This window comes from Ischnura elegans, chromosome 7, assembly GCF_921293095.1.
Source record: "Ischnura elegans chromosome 7, ioIscEleg1.1, whole genome shotgun sequence".
Taxonomy (NCBI): domain Eukaryota; kingdom Metazoa; phylum Arthropoda; class Insecta; order Odonata; family Coenagrionidae; genus Ischnura; species Ischnura elegans.
Window position 1 is genome coordinate 24719358 of NC_060252.1, and position 26051 is coordinate 24745408.

General features: G+C 38.5%; 3 protein-coding genes across 3 annotated transcripts in view; 2 read left to right on the forward strand and 1 right to left on the reverse strand.

The window, feature by feature from the left end:
* The window catches only part of LOC124162031 (ufm1-specific protease 2), a 21380-nt gene extending 12002 nt beyond the window's left edge, over nucleotides 1–9378 (forward strand). Inside the window, exons 8-10 of the mRNA XM_046538360.1 lie at nucleotides 3387–3513; nucleotides 6827–7080; nucleotides 8625–9378. Coding sequence (XP_046394316.1) covers nucleotides 3387–3513; nucleotides 6827–7080; nucleotides 8625–8836 — 593 coding nt within the window. The 3' untranslated portion in view covers nucleotides 8837–9378. The remainder of the gene's footprint in view (nucleotides 1–3386; nucleotides 3514–6826; nucleotides 7081–8624) is intronic.
* Nucleotides 9375–23664, reverse strand: LOC124162030 (alkylated DNA repair protein alkB homolog 8). The gene is made up of 9 exons (XM_046538359.1): nucleotides 23463–23664; nucleotides 23140–23371; nucleotides 20112–20246; nucleotides 19779–19976; nucleotides 19029–19185; nucleotides 17323–17620; nucleotides 12972–13127; nucleotides 12729–12878; nucleotides 9375–9839 (listed from the first exon to the last, which is right to left on the reverse strand). The coding sequence occupies exons 1-9, from the start codon at nucleotides 23568–23570 to the stop codon at nucleotides 9396–9398; spliced, it is 1878 nt and encodes a 625-aa protein (XP_046394315.1). The 5' UTR covers nucleotides 23571–23664; the 3' UTR covers nucleotides 9375–9395.
* Nucleotides 23665–24036: 372 nt separating this feature from the next.
* LOC124162468 (small integral membrane protein 20) lies at nucleotides 24037–24870 on the forward strand. Its single transcript, XM_046539009.1, has 3 exons — nucleotides 24037–24322; nucleotides 24432–24488; nucleotides 24572–24870. Exons 1-3 carry the CDS (start codon nucleotides 24205–24207, stop codon nucleotides 24616–24618), a joined length of 222 nt encoding a protein of 73 aa, XP_046394965.1. The 5' UTR covers nucleotides 24037–24204; the 3' UTR covers nucleotides 24619–24870.
* Nucleotides 24871–26051: the final 1181 nt, after the last annotated feature.

The window sequence follows — 26051 nt, forward strand, 5'->3', positions numbered from 1 at the left end:
TACACAGTGGAACACAGGTCGTACCCCCGAAATCCAGGAGCATGTACCCAGACCCCTCGTCTTATATTACCCCTCTTTGTGGCAAGGGACTGCAATCATACAATTATGTATTCAGTTAGTTTGCGAAATAAATATATGCTTCTTTCTCAAATAATATAAATTAAGAATTGAATTCATTGGCCGTTTTTCAGTCCACGTAGTATACATTCATTCCCTCGTTCCCTTTCTCCCTTGCACCCTGCTCCCTTACTAATGCTCTACTGGCGCCATAAAGTGTGAATGGAAATAATGCGAACTATTGACAGTAACGAAATGTGAAGCGCAAGGTAGTGTTAGGACATCTGGTAGTTGATTTAAGAATCAATTTCACCCTGCTTCTCGGTCAGTTTACGTTTGTAATTTAGACTGCTTAGTATTTTGACTTTTCTGGCACCGATTGTACGCTCCCTTTGCACATAATGAACACAAAATTACTTACAACTCCAGTTCAAGATTTTTGAGTTTTCCATTGCCGCAATTTTCACCTCCACTTCCTACCAGAGCACGTTATCGAGGGAGCATCCGCCTTCCCTTGTTCACTTACCCTTCATTCCCTTACGCCCTCGCCGATTGGATTCACCCTTGCTGTCGTCACATTCGTAAGTTGACGAATGAAAAGTGCACAAAGGGTGAATAATTGCGAATTGGAAAATGGCCTTTGTCTTTTGAGCTGCATTTACAATATTTAAGCGAAATTCTACCATAAATATTACCTTATATCTCGATTTCATTATAAAATCAGCATGGAAATTGTTAATGCATTAAATTCATTAATGCTGATGGTAGAGCTTCTTTCAAAATTTTAAAATTCTCAGAATAAAACGAGGAATTCAATTCAAAGTCTGCAATTTACGTGCAAGCAACAATCATCCATATAGCTAATTCATATAAACAAAGCATGAGTTGACAGTGAACCAGTGCCACTGGTAGGGTTATAAACCGCAAAAGGAGGGAGACCAACTACCCTCGGAGCCCAAGATAATGCGAAATCCCCACTGTTTTGAAAGGCTTAAGGAGGTTAAAAATGAGCCTCGAGAATATTCTTAAGAGTACTTTTTTGATAAAACCACTTATCACATCTGCAAAACATGACAACTTCTAAAGAAGCTGCTGTAAAGTCAATACCTATTCAGATGGCTGAAAAGGCATTACCAAACTTGGTTCTCTTATGATAGAAGACCTAAGCAGAAAAATAGGTATTTGAAAAGATCTCAGTTTTTGATCCCCAAGAAGTTCTGACTACAGACATGAACCCTGACAAAAAGACGAAAAATTCATGGCCTGGAATCAATGGAGACAGAGAAGTTGATGTTTGAGTTGGGAGAATTACAGAAATTACTACAAAAGCAAAATTCCCGGGGTTCAGTGGATATAATTAAAGCAATCCAGGAGCTCAAATGCCTGAGACATCGTTTGAATCTAAGTGCCTTTGAGTAATTTGGATCCCTCTCTGCGCACATTGAGTCAGAAAGATTTCTTTCCTGCTATAGCAGTGTGTTAACAGATAAGAGAACAAATCTAAAAGATGACAACTTGAGCACAGTAGCAGTATTTCGCTTGAAATTACTGACATTTAAAAGTAATTTCTCTCTATGTGAGCTGGATATGCGAAGGATAAAATATGTAAAATAGGTGAATTCAGTCAATACTCCATGTATATTATTGCGTAAATTATTCCTGGTCAATAATATCCTAAATTTAGGGCAATGGGTAGGCCACTGGAAAGATGGCTCTCAATCAACATCAATTATTTTGCCGTTAAAATAACACCGATTTCAGGGCAAAATAACCCCACCTTTTGCATGTCCCTGGCCATAACTAATGGTTAATGTGAAAATTACAGCATATTAAAAGTGTAAAAGAAAAAAAGAAATGTGAAACATTTATTGCTGAAAATGTCATTCCATGTACGTAATCACAGCTGCGTTAATGATCTCTAGCTGTCTCGGTACAATTTGCGTAGGTAGTTAGGCCATCTCGGGGGTGTCTCCTTGGTATGATTAGTGGAGGTTTTATGAGGTAAAGAGGTTCACTACAAAGAGGTTTGCCTATAAATTTACTTGTAAATCTGACGGGTCCATAGAGGTGGTATGAAGTATGGAGGTTTATGATGTAAAGAGGTTCACTACATAGAGGTTTTACTGTATAACCATAAAGCATAAGATTATGTTTATCTTACACAAGAGTTATCACTTGCACGACGCTCTTATTTGTGCAACAATTTTTTCTTTGAATCTGGAATGTTGTACAACTGAGGCTCCACAGTATTTTCTTATTGCTTTCAACAAATTCCAGGAGCAAACTCCTCTGCTCCTCGTAGCTTCAACATGTTTCTCTCATCAAAAATTTGATCACGAAGTAAACTATAATAATAGTTAGTTTTCTTATTGGTTCAATATGAAGAAATTTTTTTAAATGATTAATTTTCAAGAGAATGTAATATTTTATTCACTCTTCAGAAATGTTATGTATTGATTGGAAAGAGAGTGTGAAAAAAAGTCAGCTTACACTAGGACATTTGTCTAGTAAAAGTCAAGAAATTTGAATTTGGGAATAGTAATACATAACAATAAATTTTATTTTAACCAGGCCAATTAATTAATCGTGAAGAAAGTCAATGGTTAAAGCAAATAATGAATATTTATCAGTTGAATTCATGCATGAATTAAAACTAAACTATTATGCACATAACACATATGCAACACCATTGCAGCCTAAAAACTCCACATGATTATAAACTGATGTAGAACCAACCAGTTATAATTTTTTTCTTGTATAGATGCAATGGTATGCTCTAATTTGCTAGATGAGAAGGAATTAGGATAAATAACTTGTATCTATAGTCAAAGTAGTCTAAAGTATTAAAGTTGTCAAATTTGATTATGACTATCAAGGTTATGTAATGTAAATTTGTTGTTTACTCCATGTATTGTAGTTACAAATATTGTTTCCACGAAGTTTTTGAGAAGGCCAATGATTTTGTATTTATTTCAAGAGACAGTAGATACATATGTAAGCTTACCACTGTCATAATATTAAATTGATAAATTGTGGTAGCGATGGTCTTATGTTACCCAGTCATTATTCTTGTGCATCTCTTTAGCAAGAGTGTAGTTAGTGTAATTCCATACAGTTTAGTACTGTGAAATGAAGGGAAGTAAGATGATCTGAGATAGGTGTTTGACACACAATTTCTGTTTTTTTTTAATAAATAAATTACACTATGTAGCCCTCCACTTATATTTTTATGTTTTTCACTCTTAAACTCCGGCAAACTTGATATAATTTCAAATTCTAAGTGGATTCATTTCTTTCCTAAGCTAATGCATTTTTCAATCTCTCCCAAGTTCAAGGTGGCGATGAGTCATTGGTGCAAGGATTTTATAGTTATCATCATTACATGCAGGACAATATCAATGACAATGGATGGGGATGTGCTTATCGATCACTTCAAACCATCATCTCTTGGTTTAGGTAAGTGAACTTAAGATGCTTGTCATCCTCTTTTTTATTTTATAATTAAGGGCATCTTACAGGTCAAAAGTGTGTAGTGGAACTAAAAGTTATAACCTTTTTTTTGCATAGTACGGCAATACTAAGATTGGTTTATACATGTTTACTGCAGCCCTCTATTACATACAGTGGAACCTCGTTCAAGCAAGTACGGGCTATAGCGACACCCCCGCTATTACGAGAGATAGCCGATGCACCGTCAATTGACCCTATAATAAGCGTGTTAAAAAATTTGTTTTTACGAGACCCTTTCGGTGTTGGCTCTCGCCATAGCGAGGGTTTCACCGCCGGAAGACTTTCATCAAGACTCCTTAACCTCTGTAATTGCTAGCTATCTGTTAGAAATGAAGTTAATGGAGTGCTCAGTCTCAAATTTATGTGGTAAACTGTCGTTCGATAAATATAATGATTGACGAAACAATGCTTTGCATGATTTTTATTCAGTGCGGCGCTTATAAATTGTTTGAATAGTTAGTCGTTATTTGAGTAAGGAAATTTAGTGATGCAAAAAAACATTGCCTTTCGTCTGGATTTATGCTTACGTTTATAGGATAGATGTTTATCTGTCGCCGCACCACTCCTGTTCCTGTATATCTGTTCGCAACAGGTATATTGGCTATTATTTGCTCCACCTCCGGTAAAGCGACAATAGGGTGGTTTCCTATTATTTTTTTATTGCCTAAATCGAAAGATTATTACTCCTGGAGTACGTATTTCACGCTTTTAGATTTTTAAATGACGATATCTATTTCTCGCGATTAAATGAAAAGTGAAAATTTTCAAGCACGCGAAAACGCGACTCGTAAGTAGGAATGATGGGAAAAAGTCCGTGCGACACATTTCTGGTTCCCCCTCCCGCCTTGTGAGGTGACCTTGATCGAGGCTCTGAGCGCTGATAGGACGCAGGATGCTAGCGGGTAGCTAGTACCTTGCTGGCTGGTAGCGCTTGACCTAAAAAAGGTTTATTAATACCTTATCAAACGAAGAAAACTTTCCGACCTTAGCCAGTTTTAATAGGTGATTATTAAGACATGTTTCCCTGAGCTCTGTGCCTCATGCATGCATGCATTGGTAACCTCAGACGATGTATAACTCCTATCCTCTCGTGTAGAAACTAGGTCCCTGTGACGTCACGTGGAGTGGAATCGCATGGGCGCCAATCTGGCCTTTTTCAAATGAGGATAAAATTTGACCCTTGCCATTCGTCAAAACCGGTATTTCAAAAACCAAATAATTTGTGTACAGTGGAACTTGGTTAGTACGTTCCTCCTTAGTACGTTTTCCTCTTTAGTACGGCGATTTCCCTCGGTCCCGGTACCATCCGAACAAAATACAGGTAAAAGAATTTGGTTAGTACGTTTGAAAAAATTGCGCTTTCCTGGTTAGTACGCTGAATTGCTTGCCGTGACGCAACCCGCAAATCGTTCTTAAGTGTCTTCTTAAGGGTCGCAAACGTCTGAATTCATGATTTAATTTATTATTATTAGCCATTAACATTCTTCCATTCATTCCACATCTCTTTCTTGTACCGTAATTTATCCAAATGCATTTCTGAATTCTTGTGACGTGCTGAATAATAAAATGCGGCCATTTTTCGGGAATGTCTGACTATGAAAAACTACAGCCAATAAGAAGCCCCAATTTTCCCCACCCCGAGCTCCTCACCTTCTGTTGCCTTTGGAGCGCTTGGGAGTGCCCACTGCTGCGCACAAAGTTCGTGAGTGGGCAATTGTTGCTATTGCACGAGTTATCATGATGAAGAAATGAGTCTTAACCACGGTTTAAAGACGGCCGTGGTCTTAACGGTATTAGACAATTCCCACATTATCTAAAGCAGTACTGCTCCATAAACTCGACGTCGTGCGTATTTACTTGACTATTGTTGCGGGAGCAGACGATCCTCTGGATCTCCACGCGAAGCTTAGCTTAAAAAAACTTGATCTCGGAACGAAAGCAGACGACATTAGACAAATTTTGAAAGTAAATTTCAACTGTTTAATATAAAATTTTCTTGTAATTACGTCGTAATCTAATAATCTTGCGTGTCATCAGTCGATATATCGATCGATTTACAATCGAAATGGTATCATTCCAGAAGCGAATGTCTACGGCTGTTGCCGTAATTTGAAAGTCAATATAATTTTGCCCAATTTTTATGATGTTTAAAAAACCAGTTGACTTACTCCGGGTTGTTGTTATATTCTCCGAGTACGCTGTGAGAAAGAAAAATGACTTGTCTTCGCTTGTCTGAGCTTCACTCGTCCTCGTTCTGTAAATATATATAGGATAAATCACGGGAGATAGACGCCGTAATCATGAAATCGTCTCCGGGATGTCCATGAAAAATTGCGATTTTTATTCACATGGTATTGTTTTTCATGGTAGCGCTCATTTTCTTGATTTTAAATGTGAAAAGAGTTCAGGAAGGCGATCCTATGAGAACTACCGATAGTAATTGTAATTATGACGACTTTTTCACTGATTGCAATAACCCCGACTGCTATTATTTACTTTCCTCGTTAGTACGTTTTCCTGGTTAGTACGTTCATTTTTCGTGGTCCCTTCAGAAACGTACTAACCAAGTTCCACTGTATTATGAATACACTAATTGTGGGTAACGAATCGCAATCAATGCCTTTCGTTTTCTTTGATGAAGGAAACTACCCTATTCGCTATAGCGAGTGTTTATTAGTGCACCGTGGGGTGTCGTTATATCGAGGTTGCACTGTACTTAGTTTCTTCAGTTTCCTGATGTCCTTAATCTGCGCTTAGTAATTATCCCTACGTGTTTTTCTGAGGACCCTGCTCCCCTTGGAACCCATCTTTATTCTAATTACTTTTGTCAATGGAAATCAAATGGATAAATCCTGTGAGCAATGCAGAAGTTCTAAGAACAGTAGGAGAGAAGAGATTGGTGTAAGGGGAGAATGGCTAAGGTAGACCACAGATATGAGATATGCAAAAGATCCAAAGCAGAATATTTATGTTGGTGTAAAATGTCGATATGTAATCGAATTAAGTGGAGAACTGCAAGAAACCAATCTTAGGATTTATGACTGTTGATGATGAACATTTTAGGCTATGATTAATTTTGCATTTATATTTTAGATTAAGTTGGCAGGCGATATATTATCATTTGGTTGCTCCCTTAATAATTAAGTATTGTTTTTATGGAAGCCCACAGAGTCTTAACACAAGTGGTGATACTTCACTGTTCAGCAAAAAGTGCCAATTTAGTGTGACCGATTACCTAATTGCCAACTTTGTCTCCCAGGTTTCAGGGATACACCGACAAGCCGATTCCAAGTCACCAGCAGATCCAAAAGTGCCTTGTGGACCTGGGAGATAAGCCAAGCTCATTCATTGGCACCAAACAATGGATAGGCTCCACAGAAGTGGGTTTTGTGCTGGACAGCATGCTGGGAGTGTCCTCCAGGATCATTTCGGTCTCTTCCGGTGAAGAACTGGAGGCCAAAGGGAGAGAGTTGGCGTATCATTTCAAGACGCAGGGCACGCCTATTATGATTGGTAAGTGATGATGTTTGCAACGATTAAACGTGGCTCTTTTCAGGCGCGGAGGAAGGGCTGAAGAAGGTGCGAGAGGCGGGCATTAGCCATAAATTTGGTATGGGGGAGCTTGGGTGTCATGCTGGTTGCCCAATAATGTGTGGTAATTTTCTGTCATTTCGCATGCATCAGTAAAACCATGTACAGTGAGTCCTCGTTTAACGTCACCTACCGTTCCTGAAAAATGTGACGATAAACGAAATGACGTTAATCGAAGCATAATATCCCATAAAAACAATGTAAAAATTGAATATCGATTCCTAGACCTCACAATTCCTATGCGAAAAAATTTTGGCGTATCATATCTGGGGCATTTTTTACGATGGGAATGCCAAACTATGGCATATATACGAGTTCCTGTCTTCATCGACGACAATAGCAGCAGTGACGTAAATCCTTCTCCATTTTTGCATCTTCCCGCATTTGCTTTTTGGCTTCGCTATAGTGCGGTCCAATGAATGCTACCAGACGCTACAGACCGGGGATCCGGTCCATAGGCCCTACCCTCGCTACGAGAATTTCTTTTCGGACCGGTAAGGAGCGAAATCAAAATGGCGGAAATGAGCGAGGGCGGGCGAACTGGGATTATGAAATCGAAGAGATGGTTTTAATTGCGAATTGAGGCGGGCAGGCGTCGCCTGGGCATCATCATCGCTGAAACATCGTCACAGTAACAGGAACCAAAATTATTGTGAACATTGTTCTCTTGGACATTGCCGTGGAAATGTCTCTGATGCTAAAATTTGCCAAAACCGTAATCGCAATTAACAATATACACACCGTTTTACACTTTGAATAGACTGACCGTATTACCGCCCACGAAACAAACTACCTGTAACGCCTGCCACTCCGCCTTTTTTCTCGTGCGAAATTTAAAATACGTGACGTTATCGCGAAGCGAAGGGACGATAAACAAATCACGGTCGTAAAATTTTCGTGACGTTATCGCGAAATGACGTTAAACGGGGTGACGTAGAACGAGGACTCACTGTACAGTGAAACCTCTATTTTACACTTTTGAATGGACCACTTACAAAAAGTGCAAAATTGAGGATATTGTATAATAGAGTATCATTATTTAATGGCGGTATTGTTTGGGACCTGATAAAAATGCTGCAAAATCAGGGAAAATGTATAATGGGGGAATGTAAAATCGAGACCATGTGGGAAAGTGAAACAATTTCCTTGGTTCTTAGTATCAAATTAAACAGAAAGTATTCATGTGGAAAAAAACAACTTCGTAGGATATTTTTTCTTTAGATTTTTGCTGATGACATAATTTCATTTAGTTGTCAGATATTCCACTAATCTTTAATGGGCGAAATCTTCCCTGTAGACCCTTGAGAAAATGATCGGGAGGAGATTGCAAGGGTCTTTCAGTTGCTCTGCCCCTCCAAGCAGAAAAAAGCTGTCTTCCTTGGCTTATTTTCCTGCATTAAAAGTAAGACTTTCAATCAAGCCACCTCCACTCAAATAATCTTAATACGCTTGTGTTTCATTTTCAGGTGGTGGTGTGTTGGCTCACACAATATTGGGAGTTCACTTTAACTCGGACACAGGTGAACTCAAGTTTCTCATATTGGATCCTCATTACACCGGCGGGGAGGATTTGGGCGTTATTCAGAGTAAAGGATGGTGTGGTTGGAAAGGCACCAACTTCTGGGTCAAGACTGCCTACTATAACCTTTGCCTACCTCAGCGACCACTCTGCATTTGAACGTGATGTGTATCTAACGATTTCCAGGTTGTCTTGAATGTGTGGTATTCTGACCTCACAATCATGCTGTGCCAACATTGATGGCTGCTATTGGGTCATGTTCACTTTGGAGTCGATTTAATGCAGGAAAATAATCCCAGATGTATGCTGATTGGGCCAGTTGGATTTGTTTTGCAGCTATATAATAATAATATCTGGGGAAAGCTAGTTGGAATATGTGTGAGTGTGTGCAGAAAATTTTTAAAGCTGAAGTATTGATCAGGGAGCAAAAATATTAGGGCTATTTTATCCAATGGTGTGAGGTGTTAAGAAATGGTTAAATGTTTAGAGAATCATTTGTACCATGTGTGATTTGTGCTTCTGAGTAAATGGAATTCTTATTTTTGGGTGATCCTGTGCAACTGTTGTTAAGCACTGATGGATTTTCATTATGCTATTGTAAATCAAGTGCTTCAATCTTGTCTGTTGGCTCAAGGAACGTATTTTACTCATTCTTTTCTTGTGTAAAAAATACATTTTCAAAATAACTTTTATACAATACACATCACAATTGTTCTTTTTATTCTTTTTCGATTAGTACACACCAGTTTCCTTGGTCATAATAACTTTTCCTCACTTTCATACCGCTTACTTCACAGCAGAGGGCCTCCAATTCCCCTTCTTCAAACACATGATAAAACCTAAGAAATGTTTGACGAGTCTCATTTTTGGGTGTGGCTTCGGGATCACCCTTTGAATTCAATTTCCATGGCACCAGAAGATCCCTGTGTTTGAAGTCTGTTCTATTCATGTGCACCGGAAGTGATATGTTCAGATCAGGAATAATCTGGTGTTCCAAAGGTGGTGTGGAATTTGATTCACCGGTGGTCTTCTTGCCCATCTGATACAAGTAAGTTGATTTAACCTTTCCCCACTCTTGCTCTTTGGCCCAAACGTAGATTAGCGCTTGTCCACCAGATCGCAGCACCTCAAGTATCTTCATTAGAGCTTGCAGTCTTCTCTCCTGAACAGCAGCATAGAAAATGGGTTGATTAATGTTTCTAGCTAGTAATAACAAGTGCATAGATACCATCAGACCATAAGATTCCCGATATTGCTTACATAGGCTGTTCAAGTAACCAAAAACAGTCTTGGCATATTCTTTGTGCATGCTTATTTCCTATTACAAATTCTGGTGGTAACATTAGCAACCACTCCGAAAATGAGGGTAAAATTATGATGAGATGAGTAATTTGCAGACAAGAGAGTGAGAGTAAAAAAAGATACTTTATAACTTATAAAATAAGATACTTTAACCTTTTGTCCTCATAATAATCCAAGTCTAGATAATGTAGCTTATTTTGTCTTATTTTAATGAACAAGAAAATTTGGCCACGGCAGAGAAAATATCTTGGTTTCCCTTCTAAGTGTGTTGAATTTTTTAGTTCAAATAGGTCATTTTAAGATTTTTGAATTTTTCCCAATTCACAATTTGCAAAAAAAATCGCATCAATTATTTAACAGACAGAGGTTGTCAATGTGAGTAATGTCAGTGAGGTAAATGAAGTAACAATTTTATCACATCAGCAACATTATTTCTGAAGAAAAAATAAAAGTTTTAGTCCTTTAGGATAGGATTGAAATTCTCTCCTTTTTAATGCCCAAGCAACCATTTTCAAGGATTGAAATATTTTAGCATCCAGCAAGGCCATTCAGTCCTCTAGATGGCAAACCATGGCTATATTCAGCTGATTGGTCCTGCACCCATCATTACCCAACGTCTCCACGTCACTTTCCAAGTAAGAGTAAAGGGAGCAATTTCCCACAGGCAACTGTAGCTGAATATGAATAATTCTCAAAATATTATGACCCAAACAGCTCTTCTCAGGTGGATGTTAAGAGCATGCACCTTTAAAAATTTGCCATCAAATATTCAAGACCATGTAATTCCCCCATCACTCATTAATTCTCGATACATATATACCGCACTCACTAAAACCAGTTTCATAGTAGAATGGATGTAGAACCAAGCAGTTACAAACTTTTTTCCAATACGTATAACTTTAATGGCATGCACTCCTTTACATGGTCAGAAAGTCAGTTAAATATTTTAATTATTAGCCAGTCTCATGGCTATAATTGATTTTGATGATCTCGATATTAAATATATTTTATTTTATTTTTATCTTTTTTATCTTCACCGCCCCGAAAACAGCTCATTTAAGGCCTTTTACATTGGGGGAAATTACGTATAACAAATACAGTAAAACATACAACCATGCCCTTAGTGGGGACAACCTACCCAGGTGGGACTCGAATCTGCAATCTTCGGTTTGGCTGGCAAGGACTTTACCCTACCGACACGGAGGCTGGCAAAACATGTAACATTACGTGTACGTATAATGTCTATGAATATGATTTAGAGGGGGAAAATGATTTTTCCATGAAATAGGAGATAGTAGATGTATGAGTGCTTGTGATTGGTTGACCCTAGCAATACAGTGGAACTTGGTTAGTACGTTTCTGAAGGGACCACGAAAAATGAACGTACTAACCAGGAAAACGTACTAACGAGGAAAGTAAATAATAGCAGTCGGGGTTATTGCAATCAGTGAAAAAGTCGTCATAATTACAATTACTATCGGTAGTTCTCATAGGATCGCCTTCCTGAACTCTTTTCACATTTAAAATCAAGAAAATGAGCGCTACCATGAAAAACAATACCATGTGAATAAAAATCGCAATTTTTCATGGACATCCCGGAGACGATTTCATGATTACGGCGTCTATCTCCCGTGATTTATCCTATATATATTTACAGAACGAGGACGAGTGAAGCTCAGACAAGCGAAGACAAGTCATTTTTCTTTCTCACAGCGTACTCGGAGAATATAACAACAACCCGGAGTAAGTCAACTGGTTTTTTAAACATCATAAAAATTGGGCAAAATTATATTGACTTTCAAATTACGGCAACAGCCGTAGACATTCGCTTCTGGAATGATACCATTTCGATTGTAAAATCGATCGATATATCGACTGATGACACGCAAGACTATTAGATTACGACGTAATTACAAGAAAATTTTATATTAAACAGTTGAAATTTACTTTCAAAATTTGTCTAATGTCGTCTGCTTTCGTTCCGAGATCAATTATTTTTAAGCTAAGCTTCGCGTGGAGATCCTGAGGATCGTCTGCTCCCGCAACAGTAGTCAAGTAAATACGCACGACGTCGAGTTTATGGAACAGTGCTGCTTTAGATAATGTGGAAATTGTCTGACTCATTTCTTCATCATGATAACTCGTGCAATAGCAACAATTGCCCACTCACGAACTTTGTGCGCAGCAGTGGGCACTCCCAAGCGCTCCAAAGGCAACAGAAGGTGAGGAGCTCGGGGTGGGGAAAATTGGGGCTTCTAATTGGTTGTAGTTTTTCATAGTCAGACATTCCCGAAAAATGGCCGCATTTTATTTTTCATCACGTCACAAGAATTCAGAAATGCATTTGGATAAATTGCGGTAGAAGAAAGAGATGTGGAATGAATGGAAGAATGTTAATGACTAATGATAATAAATTAAATCATGAATTCAGACGTTTGCGACCCTTAAGAAGACACTAGAGAACGAATTGCGGGTTGCGTCACGGCAAGCAATTGAGCGTACTAACCAGGAAAGCGCAATTTTTTCAAACGTACTAACCAAATTCTTTTACCTGTATTTTGTTCGGATGGTACCGGGACCGAGGGAAATCGCCGTACTAAGGAGGAAAACGTACTAAGGAGGAACGTACTAACCAAGTTCCACTGTATTTTGTGCAATGATTGAAAGACGATTTATTCCAGGAATTTAAATTTTTTAAATTGGAAATCTTGTTACAACCCAATCAACTCATTTCATGAAATGAAATTACCTTGGTTGAAAGATGATGGATGACAGCAATGCAAATGACCGCATCAACCGCCCCTGGCCTCAGGGGCAGGTGGAGGCAATTGCACGTAAACACTTGGAACCCTCGATCATTTGCCACGGCAGAGAGGCCAGCGCTCTGATCACATCCCACCTTGAATGCAGAAAAATAGATTATGTACTTATTTACTGGCGCACAAAGTCTTTGCTGATACTTCATATAAAATCCTCAGATAAAACCACGTACTTCAAAAATTTCTTTGTTGATGCCAAAGTACTTTCCATTCCCACAACCAACATCCAGCAATATTGATCCAGCGCTCAATTCTTCCACAAACTTGGAAATGTTTGGCCATGGTTTATGGCGAGTTTCACTGAAGTGGGATGCTATCTCTTCATACACCTGAAAAATTGTGGCACGTGTAGAATTTATTTTAAGAAAAATGGATATGCAGTACACTCCCGATTATCCGGGCTAATGATTGGGAGAGACGGTACGAATAATCGAAAAAAACGGATAACCCAAATTTACACTTTAATGTCTTGTCATATTCATAATTTAAGTAAAACAAACAATACATTATTATTTATGCAGTTATTCTGTTGTTTAAGAGTGCTTCCTGGACTCATTGAGAACTTTCTTCGCCAGTTCGCGATCTTTTTAGCGGCAATAGCATAGTTTAAGTATACCGGGACTAGCCGCGGTGATAACTTTTACGGGCGTCATCCGCAATGCACAATCGTGCAAAAGATCCACAGAGAAAAAATCATTCGCCATTCGACCGGGATTCGAACCCGGATTAAGTTTCGGGTTAAGTTTCGCTCTAGACTTAAACTAGTCTAGAGCGAACACCTCTTTGTGTTCTATGTCCGGGCCTGCTCTCCGGCTGTGGCGCTGTGCGCACGATTTGGACTGCTTGTGGCATCATATGCTCAGCAGTCCAGTAACACCTTGTCCGGTAGTGTCCGAAAAATATCCAGAGGGAAGAATGACGCCTCGATAGCTTAACTGGCTAAAGCACTCGACCGGAAATCCGGATCCGGGTTCGAATCCCGGTCAAGGCGAATGATTTTTTCTCTGTGGATCTTTCACACGGCGATAGCATGGTTGTACTTGTAGTATTAATGCTCCATGCTTCAAAACCACTGCTTGACGTCTACACTGACAGGCACCACACCACGTAGTGGCATCTCGCGCAGCTGCTGCACGCCGTGTATCCGTGATCAAGGAGCACGGTCGCGCACTGCGAAACTTGGAAAACAGGAACATGGTGCTCCCGTGAATGCAGCTAGCACATGATCACTTCTGTTTTACAAAGGGGATTCTCACGGAAAAAATAAGCCCGCTGTATCCTAGCATTAATGGCGTAATTCCAATGATTTTGCGTCCAAATTTTTAATAATAAAGATCGCGGAAAAAAACTGAGCAAGAGTGAAAATCGTGCATGGATAATTAGCAACCGGGATAAACCGCAGCCGGATAATCGGGAGTCTGCTATGAAACTTCTCCACAATGAGTGTTAATTATGATGCACATTTGGATTTTTACAAGTGACAGTGTGCATAGTTTAACACGTTCAGTGCTGCTTCGGGCATAATGACTGAAACATGTACTTTGTCTTCATGCCGCTTCGGTCATTATGACCAAGGAATGAGCCTTTCTTTTGCCGCTCATAGCATGACGTTGGTCACAGCTACTTCAGATGTGACCGACACGGCATATGTAGCCGAATGCAGACGAAAATCCTTTCGATCCAAGTATTAAAACAAAAGAAAAAAAAATACACGTCGGCGTAATGGGTGAATTTGTCTAGAAGTCAGCGGCAGGCAACGCGTTAAATGCAACCAAAGGACACTAATTAAGATACTGTATAATAGAATACTGCCTGTGAGGGATATTCCATAATAACTTCTAAATAAAACTATTTTAATATATTTATGTATTGAGAATGAAATCGAAAAATAGCCAAGCAGGCCTTTACATAATTCGGATTTTAAAACAATTATGAAAAAACAATATAACATATCATCCACAACAACACAACTTATAAACAAGATACTATTTAAGGTGCCCATGAAATGACAGTCTTATCTCCAAAGTGGTATTGTTGGAGGGAGGAGGAAAGGAAGAGATTTGGTTTAGAGAGGAAATCTGCTGATGGTATTAGTGAATGGTGAAACAGATGAAGCCAACAGAAGCAACAGAGGGAATTGTGCTTAAGAGGTAGCCAGCAGGTAACAGATCTCTGGGTCACAGAAAAACAGTGGTGAAGTAGATGGGAGAGAAAGAGTCACAGAAAGGGACACTTGAGGAAGAACATTGGGAGAATGTTAAATTGACTTCAAACCACCATTTATTATTTGGAGGAAAAATCTGAAATCTCTAGGTGCAAACTGATGTTGGAAGGGACCTAAGTACATATGTATTTCAAGTTGGGAAACCAGATATTCAGTGGGGAGATAGTGAAGAGTGGAAAAGCGATATTTTACTATATTAATGAAGAAGCCAAGGGGACTACTGAGAGATTTAGAGGAACATGTAGTCGAACAGCTTTCTGTTAATGGTAGAACACAGCCAGAGAAGATGTACGTCAGAGGCAGAGGACTTAAATTTTCTATCAAACTGTATAACAGTCCAACAAGAGCAATAGCTTTGGAAGAGATGAGAGCAGAGAACAAAGGTTTCTTGCCACTTTTGAGCACATAATTCATGTGTAGCAAGCCTATGACTGGATTATTACAAGACACCGATTCTAATTCCCACTCTTTTCCGTACAAAAATCTTAATTATCTGAATCTTATCATTTTTAAAGAAGAGTCGATACAGTAGACTCTCGTTAATACGAACAACGTTGTTACGAAGTTCTCGTTATTACGAAGCAAATCGTTGGTCCCGTCGAAAAGGCCTATCCAAGCTATAGTAAAAGAAACGTTATTACGAAATTTTCGTTTTTACGAAATTACGAACCTAAGTCCCGGTCCCGGCGGTTACAATATGAACTTTATTACGAAGTTACACGCACAAGTCACGGCATTTAGGTGGATATTCACAACACTTAAGTTTTAATAATCGCGCCACGTTATTCTCGTGTACTATGCTTAAGAGCGTCAATTATGGTTCTTTATTCAGTTTACGCGCTACATCATATAACAGCCTTCATTCCTGTGAAGTCGTGGTGACCCACTCATAACCGTTAGTAAATTGGATGTACAGTCAATCCTCTTCCTATGCACATTCGATGTACGAATTTTCAGAGATACGAGCATTCAAAACTTTCAAATTTCAAATTTGGCGCCTTTCGATTTGGCCGATACTACGCGGTTTGGCGTTGTGAAACTCTCACTGTAATCACCATCTGAATAAGGTATCATTGAATCTGGTGTGAATTTAGGAACTGTTCAGCGTTTCGCCCGTTCTTCGTTACCGCGGGGAGACATTTTCTCGGCTCCGGATGCATCGCAGGCCCCGATGGATCAGGTCGCCACAATCGTGAGTTAGCGCATACGTGTAATGCAGTGTTGCATCCCGCAGGATAACCGTACTCCTCGATAACTTACATGCAGTCCGGCTGGCGAGGGGTGTCCGATTACGGCACAATAGGAGGGGTGGATAATCCTGCGTCAGCACGGTTTAAAGCCAATCGCTGTCCCCCAAACGCACCTCACACCCTCGTCTAGTCATACAACGTTGTCAAATGCATATTCGAGCACCGAAATAAGCCTGACCAACCAAAATAAGCCCATTCTTCGAATCACAAGAACAAGTAATTATCTCTAGGTCCTTCACGCTCGTCGTCCCTTCCGGTTATTTTCTTCATGGAACACTTTGCAAGCGTTTCGCTTTCTTACCTGGCTCCCATACCCCCTACCCAGCCCATTGTCTGTTACTGGACAACTCTCGGTGGCCGGACTGTAATTTTATCAACCTTGGAACAAGGTCTTGGGGCGCATCTAGTTTGAACATCGGAGTTCATGTGTTCGGGAAGATATCAACCTTCGATTGCGTCATGGCGCAGTCTTCTGTTGAAAAACTGAAACGAATTTTCTTGTTTATATATATTTCCGCGTAATTTAATAGCGTTTATAATACACTATTTCTTTCGACGATTCTTAAAAGAAACGTTCTTACGAACTTCGTTATTACGAACCTCCGATTTTTCGGCCCCGTGAACTTCGTAATAACGAGAGTCTACTGTATTATACAGAATTCTTTTAAATGTATTTAAATTCCTTTTTTTATGAAATAGATGTATTTCCTTGAGAAATTTTTTTGCATCTTTCTGTGCCAAAAAAGCAAGCTCTCTGCCAGCCAACAGAATAGCAGTTATTTCGATTCGTATGTCATGACATAAACTTTTCCTGATGCATGTTGTTTCGGACAGTCTCCGAAAGATCATATGCACAGAATACTATGTATAACCATATATGGGTTGAAACAGCTTTATTCAAGTGATCACCATTGCAAAGCACTCTTGGCTGCCATGTGTCAGACACTTCATTAGCATTCAGGAATAAACCATCCTCATTGAATATGTCAATTAAATGCAAAGTTTTGACCATACCTATCAAGGAAACATTGTTACTAATTCTCTACTTACATCTCTCACATGCTTACTTTCCAGCCTAGCAGCCAATTCATCACTCAAACTTGAATCTATGTCTCCACTGATGTGATTCAATTCATCCTTTGACGTCTTCGCCGTTCTCAATTTAAAAGAATCGCACTCCTTATGAAAATCACAGAAACATTCTCCACACAAAATTCTTCGGAAAGTAAATGATGTCCTGGTTCCCCTCTGCCGTACACTCAAATATTGTTTAATTTCACCATCCTTCTCTTCCGTCACTGAAACAACATCCATTTTCCTGGGGGTGATTCCATGGGTCCAACGATACCTGAGAATCAAGGACAAAAATTTATGAGAAACCTAATTTTGTTGTACACATACACATGAGCTATGAAGAGTCAGAATATCAGCTGCTTCCTACAAGTGGTGTCTTATAATATCAGAAAACACCAAAATATCTACTAAATACATAATAACATGCGCTAAATTATATACGAATTGTACATATCTACTTTTAAATACACTGAAGAAATTCAACTATAAGAAATATTCTGAGGCAATACTACTTAGTGGAAATCGTTAATCTTCACAATGAAACACAATCTTAAACTCCACACTTGGTTTACTATTGACCGACCTGGGTTTCAGAAGCTATAAAGTGCCAAACTGCAAAACACTGCAATCTCACGAAAAATATATCAGGGAACGCCATAAATACTCTGTAATTGAATCACCAGTGCACCCTGATGTATTTTTCAAGCCTTTTGGTAACACCTTGTATACACATCATTAGTAATTGATGAGTTGAAGGTTTGAAGAATTTTACTCCAAGAAATGAGAAGTAGAAAACAAAATCAAATCCCAAGAGATGACATGATTTAGTGAACATCGTCGCTCACATATGACTATAATGCTGGCCCTACAGTCTGGCCGCCGAGAGCCCAATGACAGGCAGAAGGGGTAGGGGGCAAGGTTGCCAGGTAAGACACATGAAAACAAAAGGCTTCCCTAAAGAAATGAGCCAGAAGGGATGACGAGTGTGAAGGACCCAAAGGAAGAATCCTTGGTTTTTGGTGATTTGAAGAAAGGGCTTGTTTTGGTGGCTCAGGCTTGTTCCAGTGCTTCATATGCACGTGACAACGTTGCATGACAAGGCGAGGGTGTGAGATGCATTTGGGCATGCTGGTGCATGGTTATCCACTCCTCCTTTTGAACTGTCAACGAACAACTCTCGCCGGCTGGACTGTAATGTCGTCGATCTTCATTAACCACTTTGTGTCCACATGCTTGAGCAAACATTCAATGGAGTTGTGCCAAGCAATTTAATGCATGGGGCAAAGTTTATTGCATTCGTGACATGACAGACATTTAGCTTCAGGCAAAATTAACCTGTTTTTGGAATTATTTTTTGTCACTGATAAAATAGGTGTCCACCGTTCACTCTCAAGTTAACAAGTTTCACACAGCTCTGAAGAGAAATATGTACCTCATGATATCAAGCAAATACAATAGCAGGAACTCCATGGCCTCACTAATTCTATATTTTTTCACATGTTAATCATATGCCTTTCAACGGTGCATTACCAATCACTCGTGACAACTACATTCTTGCAATATGCGGTATTCACTAAAACGAACAGCCACCGTGAATTTTGGGCAACACTACACAGAGCCTGAGACAGATTCACAGTCAAGCGACCCGCACGTAGATCCCTTGCAGTGATCCCAAAGCATACCTGGATTCACCTGTCATGACGAGCAATGACCGCCTTGGAAGGGGAATGCATGCATGCTCTTCATCATGCCTGAACTCCATTACTACAGACGAGCCAAGTGAAAGGGAAGCTATGGTGTCCTCAAATGCACTATGCGTGTCCACATGAGATGGTATTCCTGCAACAACATACACATTTAAGCACATGAGATAATTAGGTGTAGCAATGCAATTTAATGCTCTTTGTGGAAAACTAATCAATTTGCATTCTTTTAAGAAAAATTAACAAGACATCAACGTAAATATAATGCTAAGATTACGACTTGAGGAAATATGTACTTTGAAAGAATAGTTTAAAAGAGTATGAAACTTAAAAGCTCAATGAAAAAATACTAATATAAACTCAATGGCAAAAATGCAGTGAAAGAGAATGTTTAAAATAAACCATGTACATATATACTTAGAAAATACAAATTATTTTCATAAGAAGTATTTATATGAAAATAATATTATATTTAGTTAATATTATAATAGTGTATTTCATATTTTCTAAGTATATGTACTAAATATATATACTAAATATGAAAGTAAACAGTACTCAGACAAAAGTAAAAACACAAACTAAATAGAGAGAAAATATGTTGACTTAGCACTGCAATTTAAAACTCAAGAAAATAATATAAATAGAATATATATTTATGCAAATAAGAAGCACATTGAGACTTGAGTACGACATGATCAATACTGAAAGCTGTGCTATATGTTTAGTCACCTTGCCCTGGTTGGTATTCGTTGACAGTCAGCTGATTAGGCACAAATTTGAGACCAGTTTTCTCCAGCAGCCTTTCCGTGAAGAATGAGCATTGTTTGGGTATGTCCTCACTGAGAGGCTTGTCTTTGTCAACATTGTTGTTATCGTACCTGAACTCATATCCATAATGCTTAACTCTCCGATGCTTCAAACACCTGCCTACGAATTAATACTTATCATTATCAATTGGGCAGCAATAATTTGGCTCATAAAGATAATTCCGTTGAAAATTGTTAAGATAACTACTTCTAAACTAATTTTGGGTCAGAGGCATTATTTCCAGCATCAGCCTACCTTGGCGATCATCATCAACTTCCCATTCAACACATTTTAATAGCTCATCCTCCTCCGCTTCAGTGACAAAGTCATTGAGGACAATGAGTCCATTGGGCCAGGTCACCTTGGTCCTCCCAGGTTCATCAGTTGGCACTGCAGCATGAATAATAAAATTAGATCAAATTTTCTGAGAGGAGTGCTATTGAAAATGAATGTATCCATATGAATGGGATTGGGGTTCCCCTTCATTTGGATGCTTTGGTACTGATATACTTTGTCCCAGCAAAACTACCTTATTTATCAAGGGGAGGAGGAAAACTACCCTATTTATGAAATTGACCTATTTATCAGGAGAATTTAAAGTCGCACACTGTTGTGGAAAAAAAATTCCTCACTAAGTTTGTTTTGTCACCATCAGTCTGAAGGAAAATCTGTTTCCCTTTTGGTGGCATATTATTTATTAGCCTAATTAAGTCAAGCAGAATAAAAACACATCCCATTACCTTCATTCATTGAATAATACGAGTCTATGAGGCTTGGTTACATGCTCCTAGCGCAATCTGCACTGGTTCCCGAAAGGCTATATGCAAGTGAATTAGGGCTCAAGGCTGAACTATCCATTTTTCATTTCCATGACTTTATGTATATCAATGGCACCCGTTCAAAGGGATTTTGTAGAAAAATACAGCAAGGCAATAGCAATGCAAAATAAATTTAATTTCACAATGTACCTTCCTGCATTTTAATTTATTTATTCAAGGAGTCGTAACATATTCCAGTCATTATTCCAAAACTAATAAATATAAAGTCAAAACAGTCTGATATTTAAAAATATGATTTTAAAAAATCACACTAATCATAAAAAACTATACTTATCCTGGACCTGGCATAATATAAGTAATTCCGTTATCGTTTGGCCTCACTTCTGCAGTCTTGTCTGTAGCTAACTTAGCCCTCTTGGCTTACAAATCAGCCACATCCTATTCCAAAAACCTCACATTCACCATATACTCTTTCTTTCCCTGTATGCAACAAGCTAAATGCCAAACCCACAGCTGGAACTTGTTAGCAATTCCCTCATATATCAGAATTTGACCATAGAAAATTATACCAACATGAATAAAAGTTAATTTCTCTGGGACTGATGGTTGCAGCACAAAAATTGTCAGGATTCTTGTTCCCCTGCAGACCAATTGACCAATAAGATGTAACAAATGAGACTAATTAAAATGAGAGTTAAAAATATACTAAGAGTCAAAACAATTTTTTCTATAGCACAAACCATACCAATTATAAAAATAAAATATTCTTTCACCACATGACACTAAATTTATATGGTGGATCTATTGAAGCTTTTTTGAGTACACATCTGTGGATTAAGCAGCATTTAGATAGGCAATAATAAAAGAGTATAGGTGCACCTCAGTTAGTTAAACGGATAGGAATAATGTGGTTAGCAATAAATTGGAGAACCCTGATAAAAATAAACTTCCCCATGATGGGTAAAGGAAGGGTAGTAGCCATCATGGTGGGTAGTAACCCTTGCACAACCCACGCCCTACACTCCAAGGAGGGTAAGGAAAGGGTAGAAAAAACCTTCGTCTACTCTTCCTTGGAACTCCTTCCCTTACCATCCGTCTACCCTTCCTCTACACGCCATTAATGGTATGGCAAGTGTAAGAATATCCTTCGTCTACCCTTCCTTGAACTTGGTATTTACTGCTGAGGAAAACATATCCTGAAAGTGTCTCCTCAGCTACTTTCACCTGCTAAAGAGCATTGAGTTCCGTACGAGAACATAAGCAGTCTTTGAAAGCAAAGATAGATGGGCTGCACAACTAATCTTTAGAAGTCCTCTAAAGAAAGCAATAATATACACAATCGCGTAGCCAGGGGTGGGGTCCGGACCGCCCCCCCCCCCCCCCCCCCCCCCGCGGAATATAAAAACAATCATTTTCCTTCTTCAAAGAAAACAAAATATTGAAAAATCATGAATTGAAAAAATATTTCTTTAACAATTGAAATTTTTGCGATTATGAAAAGTGTTAAAATTAGTTAAAAACCCATTACTTAGCATCCTGTTTTTCAAAAATTTCACCCCCCTGTTTTTGGACCCGCCCCCCCAAACGAAATTCCTGGCTACGCCACTGTACACAATAGTTTCTATAATTGTCTGAAAAAAGCTCATTTAGAAGATCTTTCATTCACATTTTTAGGATTTAACCTAGATCTGTGTGGCTGACAATGAGATATTGCGAGAGTAATGTTCGGTATTTGATGCCGATATTATTTTCTGAAACGAAATAGGTATGGTAGAAAAAAATCACAGCTTTCTTCCACATAGGCCCGGGTGCGAAAGATATTCTCATCTAAAGATTTTATAGTATAAGCCCCGTTGAGAAGCACCAACTTACCTACCTATAGTCCTACCATTCTTTGAGGCTAGCCAAACCCTTCTTCTACCCTTCCCTACACTCCAGGAAGGATAAGGCCTATCCACCAATGTTTTAAAATACGCTCCGTCTACCCTTGCTGAAGGGTACAGGAAAGATAGTCCTACCCTTCCCTTACCCTCATTAGAGGGTAGACCTCCCCACAATGGAGTTTATTTTTATCAGGGAAAAATGGAGTTCATTTTTCATTTGGGTTCGCATCTTGGAGATTTACCCCTAATAAGTTGCTGTCCCTAATACCCGAAGTACCAATTAATTAGAAATTACTTTATAGAAAGAAAAATAAATTCCAAAATAGCCTTACAGATAACTTATAACACACGTAATTAAAATGTAAACACAGATTGACAGCTTAACCATGAAGAATACAAGAGAAGAATTCGTTCAGTTTCTATGCCAGGACGGCAAGAAAAAAAACTTCCTTATACCATAAAACTTAAGATATGAGATGGACAATTAATATAGTATAAATCGATATTTTTTCTTCAAATATACAATGATCAAATTCACAGATGATTTATACGCTTCTTCACATGAAACATTCGCTGGGAAAATGATAATCATGAATGAAAAAAATAACAATTCACACGTACCTCTCTCACAGTAGGCAAGGAATAAAGTGGCATCGCATATCTGGATCTTCACTTTCCCATGAATAGCCTCAAATGCCTTTTTCGAGTCATCTTCGTTCGTAAATGCCACGAAACTGTAAGACTTACCCGGCAACATCACTACGTTTTCTATAACACCAAAAGGGGAGAACAAATCCACAACCTCTTCGCGTTGCATACCCGAAACGAGGCCAGCATTACAGATCACAAGAAACTGAAAACAAAAGGCCGGTTCAAGGGGGAAAGACTTTTGTTTTGTAGATTAAGTAAAGCCCAATTGGCAAGTGTGGCAGAGGATAATTTACCCGTGAAACTTCGCAGGTTTTAACACCAATTTCCTTAAGTAGCATATGAGATATTCTTTTCTGCTTTCTTTCCCATTTCCTCTTCTGTTTCTCAGACATATCCTGCATGTTACGAAAGGAAAAAGATTTTTGAACCTGTACCAAAATACCAAAACAAAACCCGTACCCACGTTGAATCACCGCGATAATTATAAAATAGGATTATTAAGTTGGCCTCTAAATGTGTTGTCCCACCGCGCATTTTAATAGGTTTATAAAAGTCGCCACTCGCGTCGCTAACGAACAATTGATCTGAGTTTCATGGCAAAATAAGGTATAATTAAGGCTATAAACCGAAATTCATGCGCATGATGATGTGATATATCAAATTTATGACTTTTCAACGCTATTCCTTGCAATGAAAAGCTCTTTACTGCAAAATATTGGAAAAAAGTGGATTGCATTGCACTCATCACTACGTAGCGGACATTTTTGAAAGCCAATTAAAATGCGACCGAAGTGGCAATACAAATCAGCCATAAATGAGGTGGAATTGGATATCCTGTATACAGCCTCCTTGCTCGTATATTTCGATCTCAACAGTTGAAGGTGTTAGTGCGCCATGCTTCACAGCAAATTTTATCATAGAGTGCCAATATTGACGTGTTGTGAAGGATATTAATATATTAGCGTGTTTTTTAAGATTACTGAAAGTAGCATTCCTTGTTAGAAATCACCGAGTATAGCCTGTGTTTTAGATCTCATGGCGGTGATTCTTAAGGGGTGGAGGTATGGCCTCTTTATAGGTGGAATTGTAGGTTTTATTGGAGCAGCCTTATATCCAATAATTATATATCCTATGATGAATCCTGAGAAATATCGTTAGTATCATTGCGTTGTTAGGATTTCAATAATATTTTTTACATAAGGTCTTGTGTGAACGTTTCCTGGTAACATGTTTTTTTATTTTATGTGGATGCTTCATTGAAGGGAGGATGCAGGAGGAGGCTCGAGCGGGAATAGATAGACAAAAAATTCAGCCTGGGAGTAAGTTTAACTCAACTACGTTTTTCTTCAAGCTAAATTTTCTCTAGCCGAATCAATTAATCTTAACTTTATTTCACTGGCAGATATGAAGATATGGAGTGACCCTTTTGACAGGAAAGTCGAAAAATAGCTACAACTGGGTGTCTTCGCTAACGTATGCTGTACTAAGTTAATATTGTTATGTTGGACGAGTGATTTTGTGCGGGGCCGTGTTTTGTGCAAGATGTAGAGACAATGGCCCAGATTTCGACTGAACATATTCATAGGTATTATATTTCTTGGAGAAATTCTAAGATTGATAGTTATATATCGTGTGCATTGTTTAGTATGCTGAAAAGTTGTTGATATTGGTTTAAGAATAAAAAAAAACATCTGCAAGCAATTTTGTTCTCAAAGTAATCCGTCATGAAAAATACCTGCCGTTTTCCTAGTTTGTGGTATTTTTTCTAGTAGTTCAGAGATGGGCTATTTCTCTATCTATTCAAGTCACGGTAGTCCAAATAAGGAATTCTAGGTGACTATGATACCCCTCTTCCCTTATTTTACCTAAAGACGTTATTAATATATATTTAATTACTCTTGGTTGGTGGTAGATAAATTTGAACGTAGTTGTGTACATACTCTACGTGTGATAATTGATGAAGTGCATATCGCTGTTATCATATTTTTCAAGAAGTTGACTCAATGGCGGATACAGCATAAAATGGCATTGTCATGTATTTTTACGTAGCCACTTCAATGAAAACCCTCTTCAAATTTGCATATGACTTGATTATTTTTTATTACAATCAAAGTAAAGGTATCTTCTGCTCCCCCACTTGAGTTTTTTTTTGTATCTGCTACTGAGTTGACTTGCATAAATTGGCCCATACTTCTGTATGATTTTGTCTTATAAGTAAAAATCCATAAAATTGGTTATTTCATTGAACATTTTAACTTCGTAAGTAAACACCAAATGTTTAACCTCCCATTATTTCGAATTTACTATCAGGAATTGCTGTTCATCGTGTGAAAGCTTATGTTCTTTCCTTACTTTACTGAGCCATAGTTACCGAGAGAGGGGTGCACTTGGACCCACCCTGGCTAATGAAAATGTTGAGAAATGACTGTACTGACTGATTTTGGAATGTGAAAAGGAACAGAGATTTTAGGAAATGAAAATATTTCAATTAAGAACAGTATTAAAAAGTTTTTTTGTAATAACAGTTATTATTTCACTGTCCAAACAAAATCTTTATCTTCACACCTGGCTAAAGAACGTAATGGGGGTGGTGCGGAACAATGTCAGATTTAGGGGGGAGTCACGTCCCCTCCCCAAAATTTATCAGAAAGTTCTTTATTTAATTATTTTTAACTTCAAGTTGGGAAGATATTTCCCTCTCCAATTGTTAAACTATAATGTTTACAATTGCTCAATTTCATCTTTTGTTAAGAATAAAAATGAAATTTTAGGCTTCAAAATGCATAAAAGATGGTCATTTTAAAAAGAATTACACGGGAGAATGCCCCTCTCCCTCGGGGAGTTTTATTTAGTCCGCAGACCCAGGTCATGGTAGCCAGATG

Excerpts from the sequence above, each read along its gene's own strand:
- LOC124162030 (XM_046538359.1), bottom strand. The coding sequence starts at position 23,570 with ATGCAGGATATGTCTGAGAAACAGAAGAGGAAATGGGAAAGAAAGCAG. Across the intron at positions 19,977-20,111 it reads AGTTGATGATGATCGCCAAG|GCAGGTGTTTGAAGCATCGG; the intron begins GTAGGCTGATGC and ends ATTAATTCGTAG. Across the intron at positions 19,186-19,778 it reads CGAATACCAACCAGGGCAAG|GAATACCATCTCATGTGGAC; the intron begins GTGACTAAACAT and ends ATGTTGTTGCAG.
- LOC124162468 (XM_046539009.1), top strand. The coding sequence starts at position 24,205 with ATGGCGGTGATTCTTAAGGGGTGGAGGTATGGCCTCTTTATAGGTGGA. Across the intron at positions 24,323-24,431 it reads GATGAATCCTGAGAAATATC|GGAGGATGCAGGAGGAGGCT; the intron begins GTTAGTATCATT and ends GCTTCATTGAAG. Across the intron at positions 24,489-24,571 it reads ACAAAAAATTCAGCCTGGGA|ATATGAAGATATGGAGTGAC; the intron begins GTAAGTTTAACT and ends TTTCACTGGCAG.